The 15,287-nt window shown below is 45.0% G+C and overlaps 1 protein-coding gene across 1 annotated transcript in view; it reads right to left on the minus strand.

Annotated features, from left to right (window-relative positions):
• LOC309584632 (E3 ubiquitin-protein ligase UHRF2-like) overlaps positions 1–15,287 on the minus strand; it is a 377,453-nt gene that overhangs the window by 150,871 nt on the left and 211,295 nt on the right. The window contains exon 4 of the mRNA XM_082300767.1: positions 6,676–6,894. Coding sequence (XP_082156893.1) covers positions 6,676–6,894 — 219 coding nt within the window. The remainder of the gene's footprint in view (positions 1–6,675; positions 6,895–15,287) is intronic.

A 15,287-nucleotide genomic window follows, 5' to 3' on the forward strand; every position in this document is an offset into this window, starting at 1 on the left:
TTAAAAGACTTTTAAAACTGTATTACAAAAGCTGCAGAGAAGACTACCGCACCCTGAATGGGGCCCTGACTGAGGCCTTACAGGACTCACTGATGAAGATCAGATAAAGTAACAACTATGGGCTGGGGACATTCACAAAGCACAGGCTTAACACCTCCAAGGTGGAGACCACAGCCCCAAGTCTATCAGCCGCCAGGCTAGCACAGACCCTCGCACCAAAGGGTGGAAGGAGGAAAGGCTTTGGGTATCTTAGAAAAAGTCTGTGGTCAGAGGCGCAGTGACTGCCCATCCTCCACTGTGCAGAGGAGCCCAACTGAGGGGTCCTCACCGGGGGCGGGGGGAAGCTTATCCACAGCAGAAGGGGGTGACATGGCCCATCACAGGAGCCCCCCTCAAAGGGGTCCCCAGACCCTGCACCAGAGCACCAGAGATGATGCAACAGACCCTCAGTGTTGCAAGGGACAGTGTGTCAAGCTAGCCCCTGCAAGGGGAGACACGTGGGCGTTCCCACCTGGCCCAAAGCATATATTAATCCACGGGATTCTGTACTCTTTGGCGTGTGGTGTGGTCGCATGTTGGCGGCGTGGCCACGGCAGCAATGGGGGATCCTCACCACCAGAAGACCAGATAGAGGGGAACAACGAGATGTTGTTGGGACCCTTGGATAGGTGATATGCTTCCACCTAACCCCTGTCACCTCTCCCTGTCCCCCCACCCCTCACACACACTTCTTTTTTCCATTTCTTTCTTTTTTTCTTTTATCTTCCCTTCTCTTTGCCTCCCTACTATTAAATAAAACACATCAATTTTTTTCGCATCAACATCTAACCTCGTTTGGTTTTAATCTCATTTCTGGGAATATTTTGAACCTTCTAAGTTCTTTCTGGTTTATGCACAGAGACTTAGCTTGCTTTGCTTTTCTGGGTTTAAACTGGATCATAACAGGGGGTTAAGCAGGAGATGGGTAAACAGGAGGTGATAGCTCTGCTCCAGGAGGAGGTGGGATCTCATGACTCAGTCGTGGTAAAGGTACCTTTCTCCCCCATCCACCTTGAGGCATGGGTGAGTCTGGCAGGACTCGATAGAGAAAATCCAGAGAGGGTAGCTAAAGTATTTGAAACCATTCTCAAGACCCAGAATCCAAACTGGGGGGAGATACAAGTTCAGCTAGATAATCTATTAGATTCTACAGAAAGAGAGATGTTACTCAGGACTGCTACGAGGGAGGTGGACAGGATAGACACAGTGGGGAGGTTACCAGGAACTGTTGAAGAGCATTTTCCCTCCCAGGACCCCCATTGGGACCCCAACACAAAGAAAGGGAGGGTTTACTCAAACAGTATCAAAGATGGATATTATTTGCCTTTAAATACACAATGCCAAAGGTAATAAATTGGTCTAAATTTTATGAGGTGAAACAAGAGCCACATGAGACAGAATGAATTTGAGGAATGCCTTAAAGTAGCTGCCAGGAGATACACTAATATAAATCTGGAGAAACCTGGGGAAATGGTACAGTTGGCTTCCATATTCATAGGGAATTCAGCACCAGATATTAAAAGAAAGTTACAAGAACTGGAAGAACCAGACTCTCATGACCTAGGGAAACTTTTAGAAATGGCCTAGATAGTCTTTAATAATAGAGGAGAAGAGGAAGTGAAAAAAGAGAAGAGAGAAAGAAAACTGGAAAAAGGAATGTGTCAGAGACTGAAATATTATATTTTATGACTTAAACATTTTCTTAAAAGACTTTTAAAACTGTACTACAAAAGCTGCAGAGAAGACTACCACACCCTGAATGGGGCCCTGAATCCTGACACTGCTCGCTGATGAAGATAAGATAAAGTATGGGCTGGGGACATTCACAAAGCACAGGCTTAACACCTCCAAGATGAGGACCAGAGTGCCAGGGCTATCAGCTGCCAGGCTCGAACAGACCCTCGCACCAAGGGGTGGAAGGAGGAGAGGCTTTGGGTATCTTGGAAAAGCCTGTGGTCAGAGACGCAGTTGTTACAGCGGGGATTCTGTAATACAGTGTATCAAACCAGGAGGCCCGTATAAAGAAGTATATAAGGACAGATTCTTGGAAGATGTTTCAGAGATGTTTATTTCTCCAGCCGCATGGCTGGGATCTGCCGAGGAACTGAGGCAGTCACGGGACCGAGGGTCCTTGTCCGGGCAGTGAAACACAAAACAATCAATGGCGAACGAGGCTGACCAGGGGCAGGGAAACCCCGTGCCTCCCCTCAGGGCCCCTCTCCCAGGGCTACATGGTGGGGGAAAGGGACCCCGACACGCAGTAACTGCCCATCTTGCACTGTGCAGAGGAGCCCAGCTGAGGGGTCCTCACCGGGGGCGGGGGGAAGCTTATCCACAGCAGAAGGGGGTGACATGGCCCATCACAGGGGCCCCCCTCAAAGGGGTCCCCAGACCCTGCACCAGAGCACCAGAGATGATGAAACAGACCCTCAGTGTTGCAAGGGACAGTGTCAAGCTAGCCTCTGCAAGAGAGGCACGTGGGCGTTCCCACCTGGCCCAAAGTGTATATTGATCCACGGGATTCTGCACTCTTCGGCGTGTGGTGTGGTGGCCTGTGGTGTGGCGGCGTGGCATGGCGTGTGGCAGCATGTAGTGTCGTGGCCACAGCAACAACGGGGGGCCCTCATCACCAGAAGACCAGATAGAGGGGAACAACGAGATGTTGTTGGGACCCTCGGATGGGTGATATGCTTCTACCTAACCCCTGTCACCTCTCCCTGTTCTCCTACCCCTCATACACACGTCTTTTTCTATTTCTTTCTCTCTTTTCTTTTCCCTTCTCTTTGCCTCTCTACTATTAAATAAAATACATCAAGTTTTTGGCAACAACATCTAACCTCATTTGGTTTTAATCTTGTTTCTGGGGATATTTTGAACCTTCTAAGTTCTTTCCGGTTTATGCACAGAGACTTAGCTTGCTTTGCTTTTCTGGGTTTAAACTGAATCGTAACAGATGGGAAGAGACTTGGGTCTGGGCTGGTCCAGTGTTGTGATGGGTGTGTGGACTGGACAGTTAGGTTGGGTGGCCGAGGGGGCGGCGCCTTGGATTGTAGCAGCATTTTACAGCTGGTGGTGTCTTGTGCAAGCCTTGTGTACACTGTGTGTGCTCTCAGTGCATTGTGTCTGTGCTGTCTGTGTCTTTGTCCCTATGTCTCTGTGCACTGTGTGTCTCTTGTTGTTTGTGTGTGTACACTGTATGTCTGGGTGAATGAGAGTAACTAAAGTATTTGAAACCATTTTCTGCTGGATAACCTATTAGATTTCACAGAAAGTGAGAAATCAGGAAGAGAATGAACAGGAAAGTAGGAAGAGGGTAAGAGGAAGTGAAAAAAAAGGAAGCGAATGAGCAGGGAATGGCAAAAGAAGAGGTGATAGCTATCAAGGAGAAGGAAAGGGAGGAAAGAGTGTATTGGTTTTGCATGGCCTGGTTTTTGGTAGCAGGGGAGCCACAGAGGTGGCTTCTTTGAGAAGCTACTAGAAACTTCCACCGTGTCTGGCAGAGCCAATCCCTGGTGGCTCTAAAGATTGACATGCTGCTGGCCAAGGCTGGGCCAATTAGAAATGGTGGTAACACCTCTGCAATAACATATTTAAGAAGAAATCAAAACAAAAGTTGTGGTACAGTTTTAATTCCAGCCAGAGAAGAGCGAGGTGAGAATATGTGAGATAAACAACTATGCAGACACCAAGGTCAGTGAAGAAGAAGGAGGGGGAGGAGGTGGTCCAGGCACCAGAGCTGAGATTCCTCTGCAGCCTGTGGTGAAGACCATGGTGAAGCAGGCTGTCCCTCTGCAGCCTATGGAGGTCCACGGGGAATGCAGAGATCCACCTGCAGCCCATGGAGGGGACTCACGCAAGAGCAGGTGGATGCCTGAGAGGAGGCTGTGATCCTGTGGGAGACCTGTGGAGGGAGAGGCCCTGCTCCCAGGCTGGAGCAGCCTGTCCTTGAAGGACTGCACTCCATGGAAGTCACCTACTCTGCAGCATTTTGAGGGGTACTGTTGCCTGTGGGATGGACTCACATTGCAGCAGTTCACAGGGAGCTGTTGCTCGTGAGATGGAGCCACATCAGAGAAGTTAATGGAGAACTGTCTCCCATGGGAGGGATCCCACAATGCAGCAGAGGAACAACTCCTCTCCCTGAGCAGCAGGAGAAGCCACAGGTAATGAACTGACCATAACGCCCATTCCCTGTCTCCTTGCACTGCTGGGGTAGGAGGTAGAGCTGGGAAGGAGGGAGAAGTGGGAGGAAGGTGTTTTTAAGGGCTTGTTTTACTTTTCATTATCCTGCTCTGATTTTGTTAGCAATAAATTCACTTTATATCTCTAAGTTGAGCCTGGTTTTCCCTTGATGGTATTTAGTGAGCGGTCTCTCTGTGTCCTTATCTCAACCCATGAACCCTTTGTTAAATTTTCTCTCCTCTGTCCAGCTGCAGAGGGGAGTGAGTGAACGGCTTTTCATGGATGCCTGGTATCCGGCCAGCATCAATCCACAACAAAGAGAAAGAAAATGGGAGCTGGAAAGGGAAAGGAGAGAAAGACATAAAGATGTAATGCTAATCTAATTGTGGGACAGGGAGAGGATCTGCCCAGGGAGGACTGAAGATGAATCAGTGTGCATATTGTAAGGGTTTTGGACACCAAGGTCCCCAGAAGTTGAAGGGGGCAGAGGTAGCAAAGTTACCCCTACATCAGGACTGATGGGAACTGGGGGTGGAACCCCAGCTTAACCCCTGGTTACCATACAGCTGGGGAAAGATAAAAAAGAAAATTAACTTTTAATAGACACTGGAGGTAAATATGAACCAAAAAAAATTAGGCTAAAAAACTGTAAATGTTTTTGGTGCAACAGGGAAAGCAGAGAAAAAAGCATTCTTTAACCTTATTAATTCTAAATTGGGGAAAAGATGGTGTCTTGGGGTGATTTTATGATAATACTGTATTCCCCTATCATCTTCTTCTTGCCCAGAAATGGGTCCCGCAGCTTTAAGCTAGGTTCGTGAGAGGGGGGAGAAGCTGGGTGAATTCTTCAGCGTGGTTTGTGTTCAAGGGCTTACACACACTCCCCCATGTTGCTCAGCTTTTGCAGCATGAGTTAGATTCCTGCTTTTTGGCTAGCCTGTTGGCTGAGGCAGGATGTTTTTCCCAGGACTGCATGGCAAAATCCTCCAGTAACTTCTTCTTCTTCTGGAACTGTTCAGCCTAGCTGTGATCCGAGAACCAGATCATTGGACCCCGTGGACCAGTGGGGAGGCTGCGGGGGCACCACATCCTGGCCTCGGACCTTGGGAGGGGCCAAGCCAGCTGTGGAGGGAAATCTAAATCCACCAGCTTTCTCTGCAGACATGAGGTTTATTATCTGACATTACTCATATTTTTCCTGTGCCCTGCTGGCACTCTGCTTGTTAAATAAATAGATTTTTTCACTTTCATCCAAGAAATTCTTTTCACATCGGTGGGGGAGGGAGTGCCGAAACCTGTCTTCTCTCAGAGGAGACATTCATTCCAGAGCGTTTTCCTCCTAAACTTGTCTCAAATCAAGACAGAATGGCTCACAGCTGCATCAAGGGAGGTTCAGACTTGACATTAAGTAATATTTCTTTACTGAAAGAGTGGTCAAACAATGGAACAGGCTTCGTATTTTATTCTTTACTTGTCACTTTCCTTGGTGTTTTTTATATTTATGAACTCCTTGGGGATCATCCCCTTACACTTCTTGAAGGACGTGCACAATTCATTACCATTCAGCACTGGGGTTTTGGTATATTTACCATAATTGATGGAGTCTGATCTTGAGGCCGCACCCATTTTGTTCTCACCCCTCTCTCCTTTCCCTATTCTGAAGCTGCCAATGATCCCTGAGACTCACCTGTTCCAGAAATTGCTCCTTTTACCTTCTTCACAAGCTCTCATAGGGACTACAGTGTGAGCATGTATTCCACCTACCAATACCATCACCATCACTCTAATTACAGGGTTACTAAGACCAGTTTTGTATGAAGGAATTCTGAAAAGAGTAGCTTAAATAACTACCTGCTGCTTTGCTTGTAGCCAAGAAAGGGTGCATATTGTTCTTTTTTTTACAGATTATCCCCTTTGACATCCTGCTACTCTGAAGAAAAAATTCCATTTCCCCATGATTCTAGCTTCACTAGATTTTCAAGACAAATGTGAAAATCTGGCTAATAGAATCCCCTATTTTAATATTGCCAGGTCCGTGATCTATCCCATGGATCATCAACAATGGGCCTGGCAAGGAATGAAATTATGGCAATCAGTAGACATTGAAGCTTGCATCCCTGAGCCAGGTCTGGAGTTCATGGGTGAAGGAAATTCCTTTAGAACCTTTGATATGTGCCTTCGTTCCCATAGCAGAGACTGTAATTTCTCAATAGACCACAATGAACATGCTGAGACAATACTTGCCTGATCAGATTGTCCTCTTTTATTACTGAGTCATGGAAGCACTATCTGGACTTGTTAACTGTAAATTTTCTTCACACACAAACCCCAGACTTAGCTATGGAATTACAGTATGTTAATCTAATGAGTAGCAAACAAACCTAAAAGCTTTAGGTTTTGTTTGTTTGTTTAAGAATGCAAATAGACTTCCCATATTAGCCAAAGAAATCTTACCCCAGCAGAATTTTAGCATGAACCTCTTTGTTAGTCCTTGAAATTTCTCTGAGAGAGGTAATTTCTGCATCAAACCAGAATCCTCTTTCTTCTGGAGCCTCAACATTGTAGTTAACCATCACCACATCACCCACTTTTAGTTCACTCCACTTCAGAATGGTTCTTGCTCGTGGTCGAAGATTTTTGGTGTCCATTTCTACTATGCCATTCTCTGGATACCTTGAAAGGCAAAACCAAACAAAAGTGACAGTTAGCACTCCCAAAGTAATAAGAAGTAAGTTAAATACAATATTTTTCACAAACACATTTTTCAAAATAGCTTTTGGGAGTGTTAATGTTTAACTCTATTTAAAAATTAGATCTAGTATGCTTTTTATAAATTTTATATTGGTTTAAATGCAGACTAGTGACTTGACTAATCTCATAGCAGAAAAAGTATCCAGCAATCCAAAGGAAAAAAAAAACCACGAACATTTGAAGATTTCTTTTTATAAGTTCAAACTTCCACATAGGCACAGATCAAATTTGTTCTCAGTTGTGCCGGTTTGGACAAATTTGGAGGAAAATATCCTCTGATAGAAGGCAGGTTACAACTGATGCCTTGGGTTTTAACTTTCATATTTTTCAAATTCTGTACTGCTTAGTGTGTAACTCTGAAGTTTCTTGTAGCCTGTTAATTTCTGCTCTCTCGTGCTAGGTAGACATAACAAAGCCTCTCCGGGCCTGCTCTTCAAGGATACCCAGACCTAGGCCCAAAAAGTATAAACCAAAAAGCCTCTAAGGGGTGAAAGCTGAGGGGAATTACATCATTAACTGAAGCTTTAATTGGAGAATTAACCCTGCTATGCAAATGAGCCAAACCTATAAAAGTGTGAAGAACTCGTGACCTGTCATCCATCTCGGGGTCCATCTTGAGAATAGCTTCAGGCTCCCCAGAGTGTACCTTTGAAGGCCTTTCAAATAAATACCTACCTTATTCCCTTACTCCTGTCTAGTCTCTGTTTCTAGGAGGCCTCTCAAGGCATCACAACCACCCCTCCTCCACCAGGTTCGGGAAAAAACATTTTCCTTAGAGGAAAGTGAAAGGGATAAAAAACTATTTATTTAATAAACACACAGGAAAAGGATAACAATGCTAAATAATAAAACTTCTCATTGTGGAGAGAAACCTGGGAAGATTTCAGAGTCCTTCTGTAGGTGTGGTCTCTCTCCTCCTCCTCAGAGCTGGGTCAGTGTGGGCCCACCTCTGGGGCCTCGGTGGAAAATTCTCCCAATGTGGTCTGATGTTGAAACAGTCCAGAAGAGAAGGGAAAAACCGAAGTCCCAGGAAAACAAAGTTCAACTCTCCATCTCCCTCCGGAGAAGAGGAGCCAAAAGCTGGCTGAAAAGCAAGAACGGTGCTTCCTCTGCTCTTGCTACTGCAGCAGAACGCAGAGGAGTGTGTATTTGTGTCCTTGAACAACTGCTTTGAAAAGTTTGCTTGGTTTTTTTTTCTCTTCCCCCTCTCAGGCTCAGTTTAAAGGCACAGAAAGGCACAAAATTAATTTCTGGGCATAGAGCAGCGATAGGGGATACAACATCATAAAGTCACCCCAAGACATCAGTAAAGTCAAAGGATCCAATTAAACCAACAGTGAAAAAACAACAAAGATTAAAACTTGAATCTTCAAAACTGCTAAATTCTAGTTTAGCTTGGCTTTCATACATTTGTTACATTTTCACCAACTTCAATAACAAAATGGAATTTAAAAAATACATGCCCTACAATCACAGCATGTATAAAAAAAATCTCATTATGAAGATTGCATGAGTCCACATTCCGTTTAACAATGTTTTAAAAAATGGCTAACTGCAGAAACACAACAAAAATCAGGACTAGTTCTAAGACTTTTTAATAGACACGGCAGCTAATAGTTTAAAAGTGTTTTCTCTCTTCAGTTATAAAATTCAACCCCTATTATGTTAAATCAGAGAAGCAATACTTCCGAATTTCTCTTCATGAGATACAGTAATGCTTGAAAATTATAAGAAATAAAGAATAGGCAAAAAGAAAAAAGACACTTCACTAAAAGACATTAAAGGGATTTTGAGTTCTTTGGCAGTTTTGTTTTTCTTTTACCTAGAAATCTGATTTTCCCTCCCCTTTTGACTATATTATGAATAATTTCTAGTGAACTCTATTCCCTTTTAAAGTTGAGACACATTCATTTAGAAAAATTAAAGTAGGACTATTTGAATGGGATTTTGGACGTGTCAATTCTGCTTAACAACATAGTCTTAAATTCTCTGTGTAAAGACATTTTGCAGTGACTGTAGAGGTTGAATAGTCTCCTTGGCGCTGAAAAACCGCTCAATGTGGACCCTGGAAATAACCACTAGAAAAAGAAAATATAGACATATAACCTCTTAAACTAAAGCAGATAGAATAGAATAGAATAGAATAGAATAGAATAGAATAGTTCAGTTGGAAGAGGCCTACAACAATCATGTAGTCTAACTGCCTGGCCAATTCAGGGCTGACCAAAAGTTAAAGCATGTTACCAAGGGCATTGTCCAAATGCCTCTTAAACATTAACAGGTTTGGGACACTGACCACCTATCTAGGAAGCCTGTTCCAGTGTTTGACCACCCTCTCAGTAAAGAAATATTTCCTAATGTCATGTCTGAACCTCCCTTGATGCAGCTGTGAACCATTCCCATGTGTCTTCTCACTGGATACCAGGGAGAAGAGATCAGCAACTCTGTCTCCACTTTCCCTCCTCAGAAAGCTGTAGAGAACAATGAGGTTATCCCTCAGTCTTCTTTTCTCCAAACTAGACAAACACAGAGACCTTAGCTGCTCCTCATAGGATGTTCCTTCCAGCCCTTTCACCAGCTTTGCCCTCTTGGCTGCCAGGGCTCCCAGCTGACTCATACTGAGCCTGCTGCTGATCAGCACCCCCAGATCCCTTTCTGCAAGACTGCTCTCCAGCCACTCCTTTCCCAATCTATACTTGTGCCCAGTGTTATTCCATCTCAGGTGCAGAATTGGGCATTTGTTCTTGTTAAATTTCATTCCATTAATCATTGCCCCATGTCCCAATCTATCCAGATCCCTCTTCAAGGCCTCTTGTCCCTTGAGATAGTCAACAGCTCCTCCCAGTTTGGTATCATCAGCAAGCTTGCTAATGATGCATTCAAGTCCTGCATCCAGATCATTGATAAAAATATTAAAGAGAACTGGCTCTAGAATTTAACCCTGAGAAATGCTGCTGGTGGCCAGTCACCAGCCAGATGCAGCCCCATTCACTACAACCCTTTGAGCCCTTCATCCAGGCAGTTCTTCACCCAGTGCACCATGAACCTGCTCATGTCACAGTTGGACAACTTGTCCAGAAGGATGCTCTGAGGGACAGTATCAAAAACCCTACTAAAATCCAGAAAAACTACATTCATTGCCTTCCCTTCATCCACTGTGTGACATTATGGTAGAAGGCTATCAAGTTAGTTAAACAGGACTTTCCCTTTGCGAACCCTTGTTGACTGTGCCTGATGATTGGATTGCTCTTTAAATGCCTTTCAGTAGCACCCAGTATGATCTTCTCCATAATTTTTCCAGGAACTGAGGTTAGACTAACAGGTCTGTATTTCCCTGGGTCTTCCCTCATACCCTTCTTGTAGAGGGATTCCTTGTGGAATATAGGATACCCCAGGAGGGCTTGGGCATCCCAGGGCTGTTGCAGAAGTACCCCTGATGGGGCCTCAGGCTGAAAACAGGCTTGCAAGGCACCTGCTAGCTGGCAGCCTTGAACAGCCTTGGGAAAAGGTATACACTGGTCAGCTCCCCTGCTGCTTAGAGGCTTTCTCATGGGAAAGGGGCGTGAACTTTGGGAAAAAGTATAACTTGGTGTAACAGAATAATAAAACTGGAGCACAATGCTCAAATCATATCGGTGTTCGTATCGTGACTCTGGCTGGATTCCCCTGCTCCCGGGACCCCCCCCCCCCCCCGCTACACTTCTTGTAACTAGGAATAGCATTGGCCAGCTTCCAGTCAGCTTGAGTCCCCAGACTCCCCAACCTTTGACAGATGATTGAGAGAGTTCCTGTCATAACATCTTCTAGCTCCGTCAGTACTCTGGTGTAGTGGTTTGGTCCAAAATACTCATTACTGTTTATCTGCTGTGAGATAAGAATTAGGAGAAATGCAAAGCAGGCACCAAACTTGAAAGAATATAAAGAAGTTTATTAACAGACCTAAAAGAGGAAAAAAAAATTATACCACCTTCAGAACTCTCCTCCTCCCCCCACCTTCCTCCCTTCTCCCACTGACAATGTAAAAAGACAACCCTTAAGATGTTCAGTCTGTTTACCACTTCCATAATAACCTTGTTCAGTCCATTTAGAAAGACAAGTCTCTTCTTGCTCGTGCTATGAAAACATTATCACAATGAGACAGCCACCCACTTCCAAATATTGTTCAGTCCATTTAGGAAGAGGAGTCTCTCTGCCTGCGTGTGAGTCCCTTCCCCCAATTTGCAGCTTTTCCCGCAACTGCTTTCGAGGGTCCACTCTTGAAGTTTTTTGGGGTACAATTTTAAGGTTGAGCTGTTCAGAAACAAAAACAGAGGCCCTTCTCCTTCCCTGGGAGCAAAGGGTCTTCATCATCTTCATCATTAGGACTGTCTCCGGGAGCATCTCTAGGAACTGAGGTTTCTCCTTTCCCGTTTGGAGCAAAAGTCCTCATCTGGTTCATCTCTCCCTGTCCAAACTTCTCATGAAATTACAGCTGCATCAGCATCTGCCTATCTCAGCACAGGTGCTTTTGCTTACAAGTTGAACACTCCACCCCCCATATCTTCATGAAATTACAACAGGATACTCTGATATATCATAGCTTCACAACAGAATTTCAGCTTTAAGCATCTCCTCTCTCTCTCTTCCCTCAGGTTTTCAGCTCTTCAAAGCAATAAAAGGGTTAATCTCACCTCGGCCTTGCAGCTTTGCAGCTGGAATGTTGAATTTTTCTTATCACAGTGGAGAGGGGGGGAGAGCCAAACCGCTCTGGCTGCCCACGGCAAGGCAGTGGGGGGGGGGGGGGGGTCCACGGCTGGGACAGGTCCATCGACTCCAGGATGGCCGTGGCCCGCTGGCCCCCACACGGGCCCGCAGCCACCTGTCCAAGCGCCGGAAACGAGAGAGAGCTTGGGGGGGAGTTTGTCTATTCTTACGTGTGTATCACAGAGGCGGTCACAACTTTAAGTGGCTTAAAGAATTGTCTATATTCAAACTGGCCAGCTGATAGGTTCTATCAGGTCCCAGAGGAAACTGTAAGCACCCCTTAGCAAGGACATCCCTTCCGGGACTATGCTTGCTAACCTATGACATCTGGGATGATGAAGTACTAAGGCCTGAACAACAGGCCCTGAGCCAAAGTTGACCTCTAGATGAACCTTCCAACAAAATGTGATATGTATCCGCTCATTAATGAATTAATCAGTTAATTAGCGATATGATATATGTATCTGGTCATTGGCAAAACATGCATTTACCTTTCTGTATTTAGAAGCCAGACAAGGCCACATCTGGCCTTGTTTCGGGGTGTAGGATCAAAGACAACTCCCTTGGTTCCCCCTTGAGCCCTGGCCAGGCTTTGGGAGAAACCCAATAGGAGAATGAAACTAGATGTTCCTGCACTAGAAGTAATGGTAGCTTGTTTATTCAACAATATAAAAGCTGGGCTTCTCTCACAGCGAATTCAGAAGCCTTTTTGCCTGCAGATGGACGCACTTGCAGGATTTCCCAGCTGCCGGGAGTGGCTCTCCAGTCCTTCACTGTGATAGTGGCTTCCCCCAGCTGACATACCGATCTGGATGAAGGGGTAAAGTATTAGGGTAACTGGTGATGTATCTTTCTTAATCACTATAGGCAATCTTTTGTAGTAATGATTAGGTGCATTGCTTAGCTTATCCTTTTGTGATTCTTTGCAGTTTTGCATTATAGTAAATTACATTATTCCTTAAGTTGATGACTGTGTCTTTGGTGGTGACCCTGCCCACTGGCAAAACAAATGAATCCCATCAGACGCTGTGGACTTGTGAACGTTCAGCTGAGACGACTGGTCCCTTACAATTTCAGTATCCACAAATGGAAAGTCACTGTTCCCACAGTCATGATCCTTTGGCTAAGGGGACCTGGCAGCCCAAGATCTATCAGTATTAATAAAGACTGAGGAAAAAAACCCCATTGAATGTCTCTGCTTTTTCTTCATCCCTATTAGTCAGATGGCCATCTCCAACAAGTATCAGTCCAATGTTTTCTTTAGACCTCCTCTTGCCACTGATGTGATTAAAAAACCCCTTCTTGTTATCTGACACAACACTGCCCAGTTTCAAGTCAGATATGGCCTTTTGTGTCTTCTCCCTGCACGTATGAACCACAGCTCTGTAATCAACCCGCGAAGCCTGACCTCACTTCCAGAGATCATACAATTTCTCTTTCCTCTTGAGCTCCACAAGGAGTTCTCTGTTCAGCCAAGCTGGTCTTCTGCCCCACTTGCCTGACTTTTGACACAATGGGATTGCCTGCTTCTGTGCTTCTTAAAACCTGACCAGCACTTGTAGACTCCTAAGCCCTCAAAAGCAGATTTCCAGGTGTGGCGGTACACTCTCCCCCCTCTTTGGGCTGCTCTACAATCTTAGGAAGTCCTTTTAGGCCTTGACCTTTAATTAATGAGTTGAGCAGTTGTACTGGGTCCTGGCCTGTGCTTATCAAGCCACAATTCAGTACTCTCAGAGGGCTGTAGTTGAGGCAAGAACCCAAACTGTATTTGAGGACACTATAGCTGAGATAGGGACCCAAACAACAAAAACTACAGTAATTGCCTCAGTAGCAAAAAAGAAAAAATGGATAAGGAGAGCTACAGGTCCATATAATCAATTAGAAGAAGAATCAGGAAATCAGGAGAGGAGGAGTGAGATCAAGAGGCCAGTCCTTCAACAAAGAAATTGAAAGGAGTTAGACAAATCAAGCAGGAAACAGAAGTTACTTGGTCCCTGACCTCAGCAGAACTTCAAGACTTGCAAAAAGACTACAGCCACCAGACAGGTGAGTGGATTTCTTCCTGGACACTTTGATACTGGGATAACAGGGCCAACAGTCAGCGATTAGGTCATGAGAACTAACAGCTGGGATCCCTTAGTAGAGATTGAGGAACTGAAAGAGGAATTGGAAAAGAAGGAGCAATTTGCAGTCTCTGGAGGTGGCTCATCTCAAGCATGAGGGCAAGATATCCGTTTAAGGAAGATCTTGTGAACTTCCCAAGAAAGTGGCCATGTGGTGTTACAGTGGGGCTTCTGTAACACGATGTATCAAACAAGGAGTCCTGTGGAAAAGAAATATATATGGACCAATTCTTGATAGATGTTTCAGAGATGTTTATTTCTCCAGCCGCATGGCTGGGATCTGCCAAGGAACTGAGGCAGTCACGGGACCCGAGGGTCCTTGCCCGCGCAGGGGAACACAAAACAACCAATGGGGAACAAGGCTGACTAGGGGCAGGGAAACCCTGTGTCTCCTCCCCCAGGGCCCCTCTCCCAGGGCTACATGGCGGGGGAAAGGGACCCCGACATTCCACCTGTTTTATTTTAATAAAAGGAGAATGAAAACAACTGGATAAACATAACTAGAACAGTTTTAAAATAATACAAGCCACCCTCCTGAGCCTTTAAATATCCAAACAGATTCTCTGGAACATCTTAAGGCTGACAGAAGGGAGACAGGACTCTCCGGGCATGCTTTGTGGGAAAACTGAGGCAGGAGAGGGTTTAATTTCTTCCCTCCCCCTTTTCATCCCCCCCTCGGTGATGCCATGAAGACTTTTGCCTTTTCTTTTATACCCCTGTTATACCTTTTTACAACTTCTGTATTCCTAGTGCTTTTTGCCTACATTCTTGGACTTGTTTGTCAAGCTAAGAGACACAGAGACACAGAGACACAGAGAGAAGGACACAGAGATAGATTCGGCGGGGTGCATCTCGATGCATATGACCTAGACATGTACACCTAAGGATCCTTAAAATAAATACCAAGGTAAAATCCCTTTTCCCCTTCTAACCGTGTATGACTCTTGATTTTAAGACCAGGAAAAGGCATCAGTTGCTGGCATCATCGGCATCGGAGAGGAGTTGTAGGGAAAGGGAATTGTATAGGGAAGCCATGGGGTGAAAAACAGATTAGGGATAAATTGGGGATGGGGTAAACTTAGGAAGGGGTTCATATTGGGTATAGGGTAAAAGGGGAAAGTAGGCTGTGGGTAGGGAAGTTGCTGGGATGGATATTGTTTATAATTTTGTGCATAACGGCTGCCTTTGACTGGAATACCTCCAGGCCCAGTAACATTCACTGCTTGTAAACCCTTCTTTCCTTGTACTATATCAAATTGTACAACTTCCCCATCTCCTACACTTTGCAGGTAATTTTTAGGGTTATTCCTTTTAATGGCAGTTCTATGGATGAATAAATCTTCCCCTGTATCATCTCGTGTTATAAATCCATAGTCGTTTTTTACATTGTACCATTTCACAGTTCCTGTGATTTTCGTTGCTATAACTTCTCCTATCACATGCTTGTGT

The sequence above is a fragment of the Coloeus monedula genome, assembly GCF_965178545.1.
Source record: "Coloeus monedula genome assembly, chromosome: W".
NCBI lineage: Eukaryota > Metazoa > Chordata > Aves > Passeriformes > Corvidae > Coloeus > Coloeus monedula.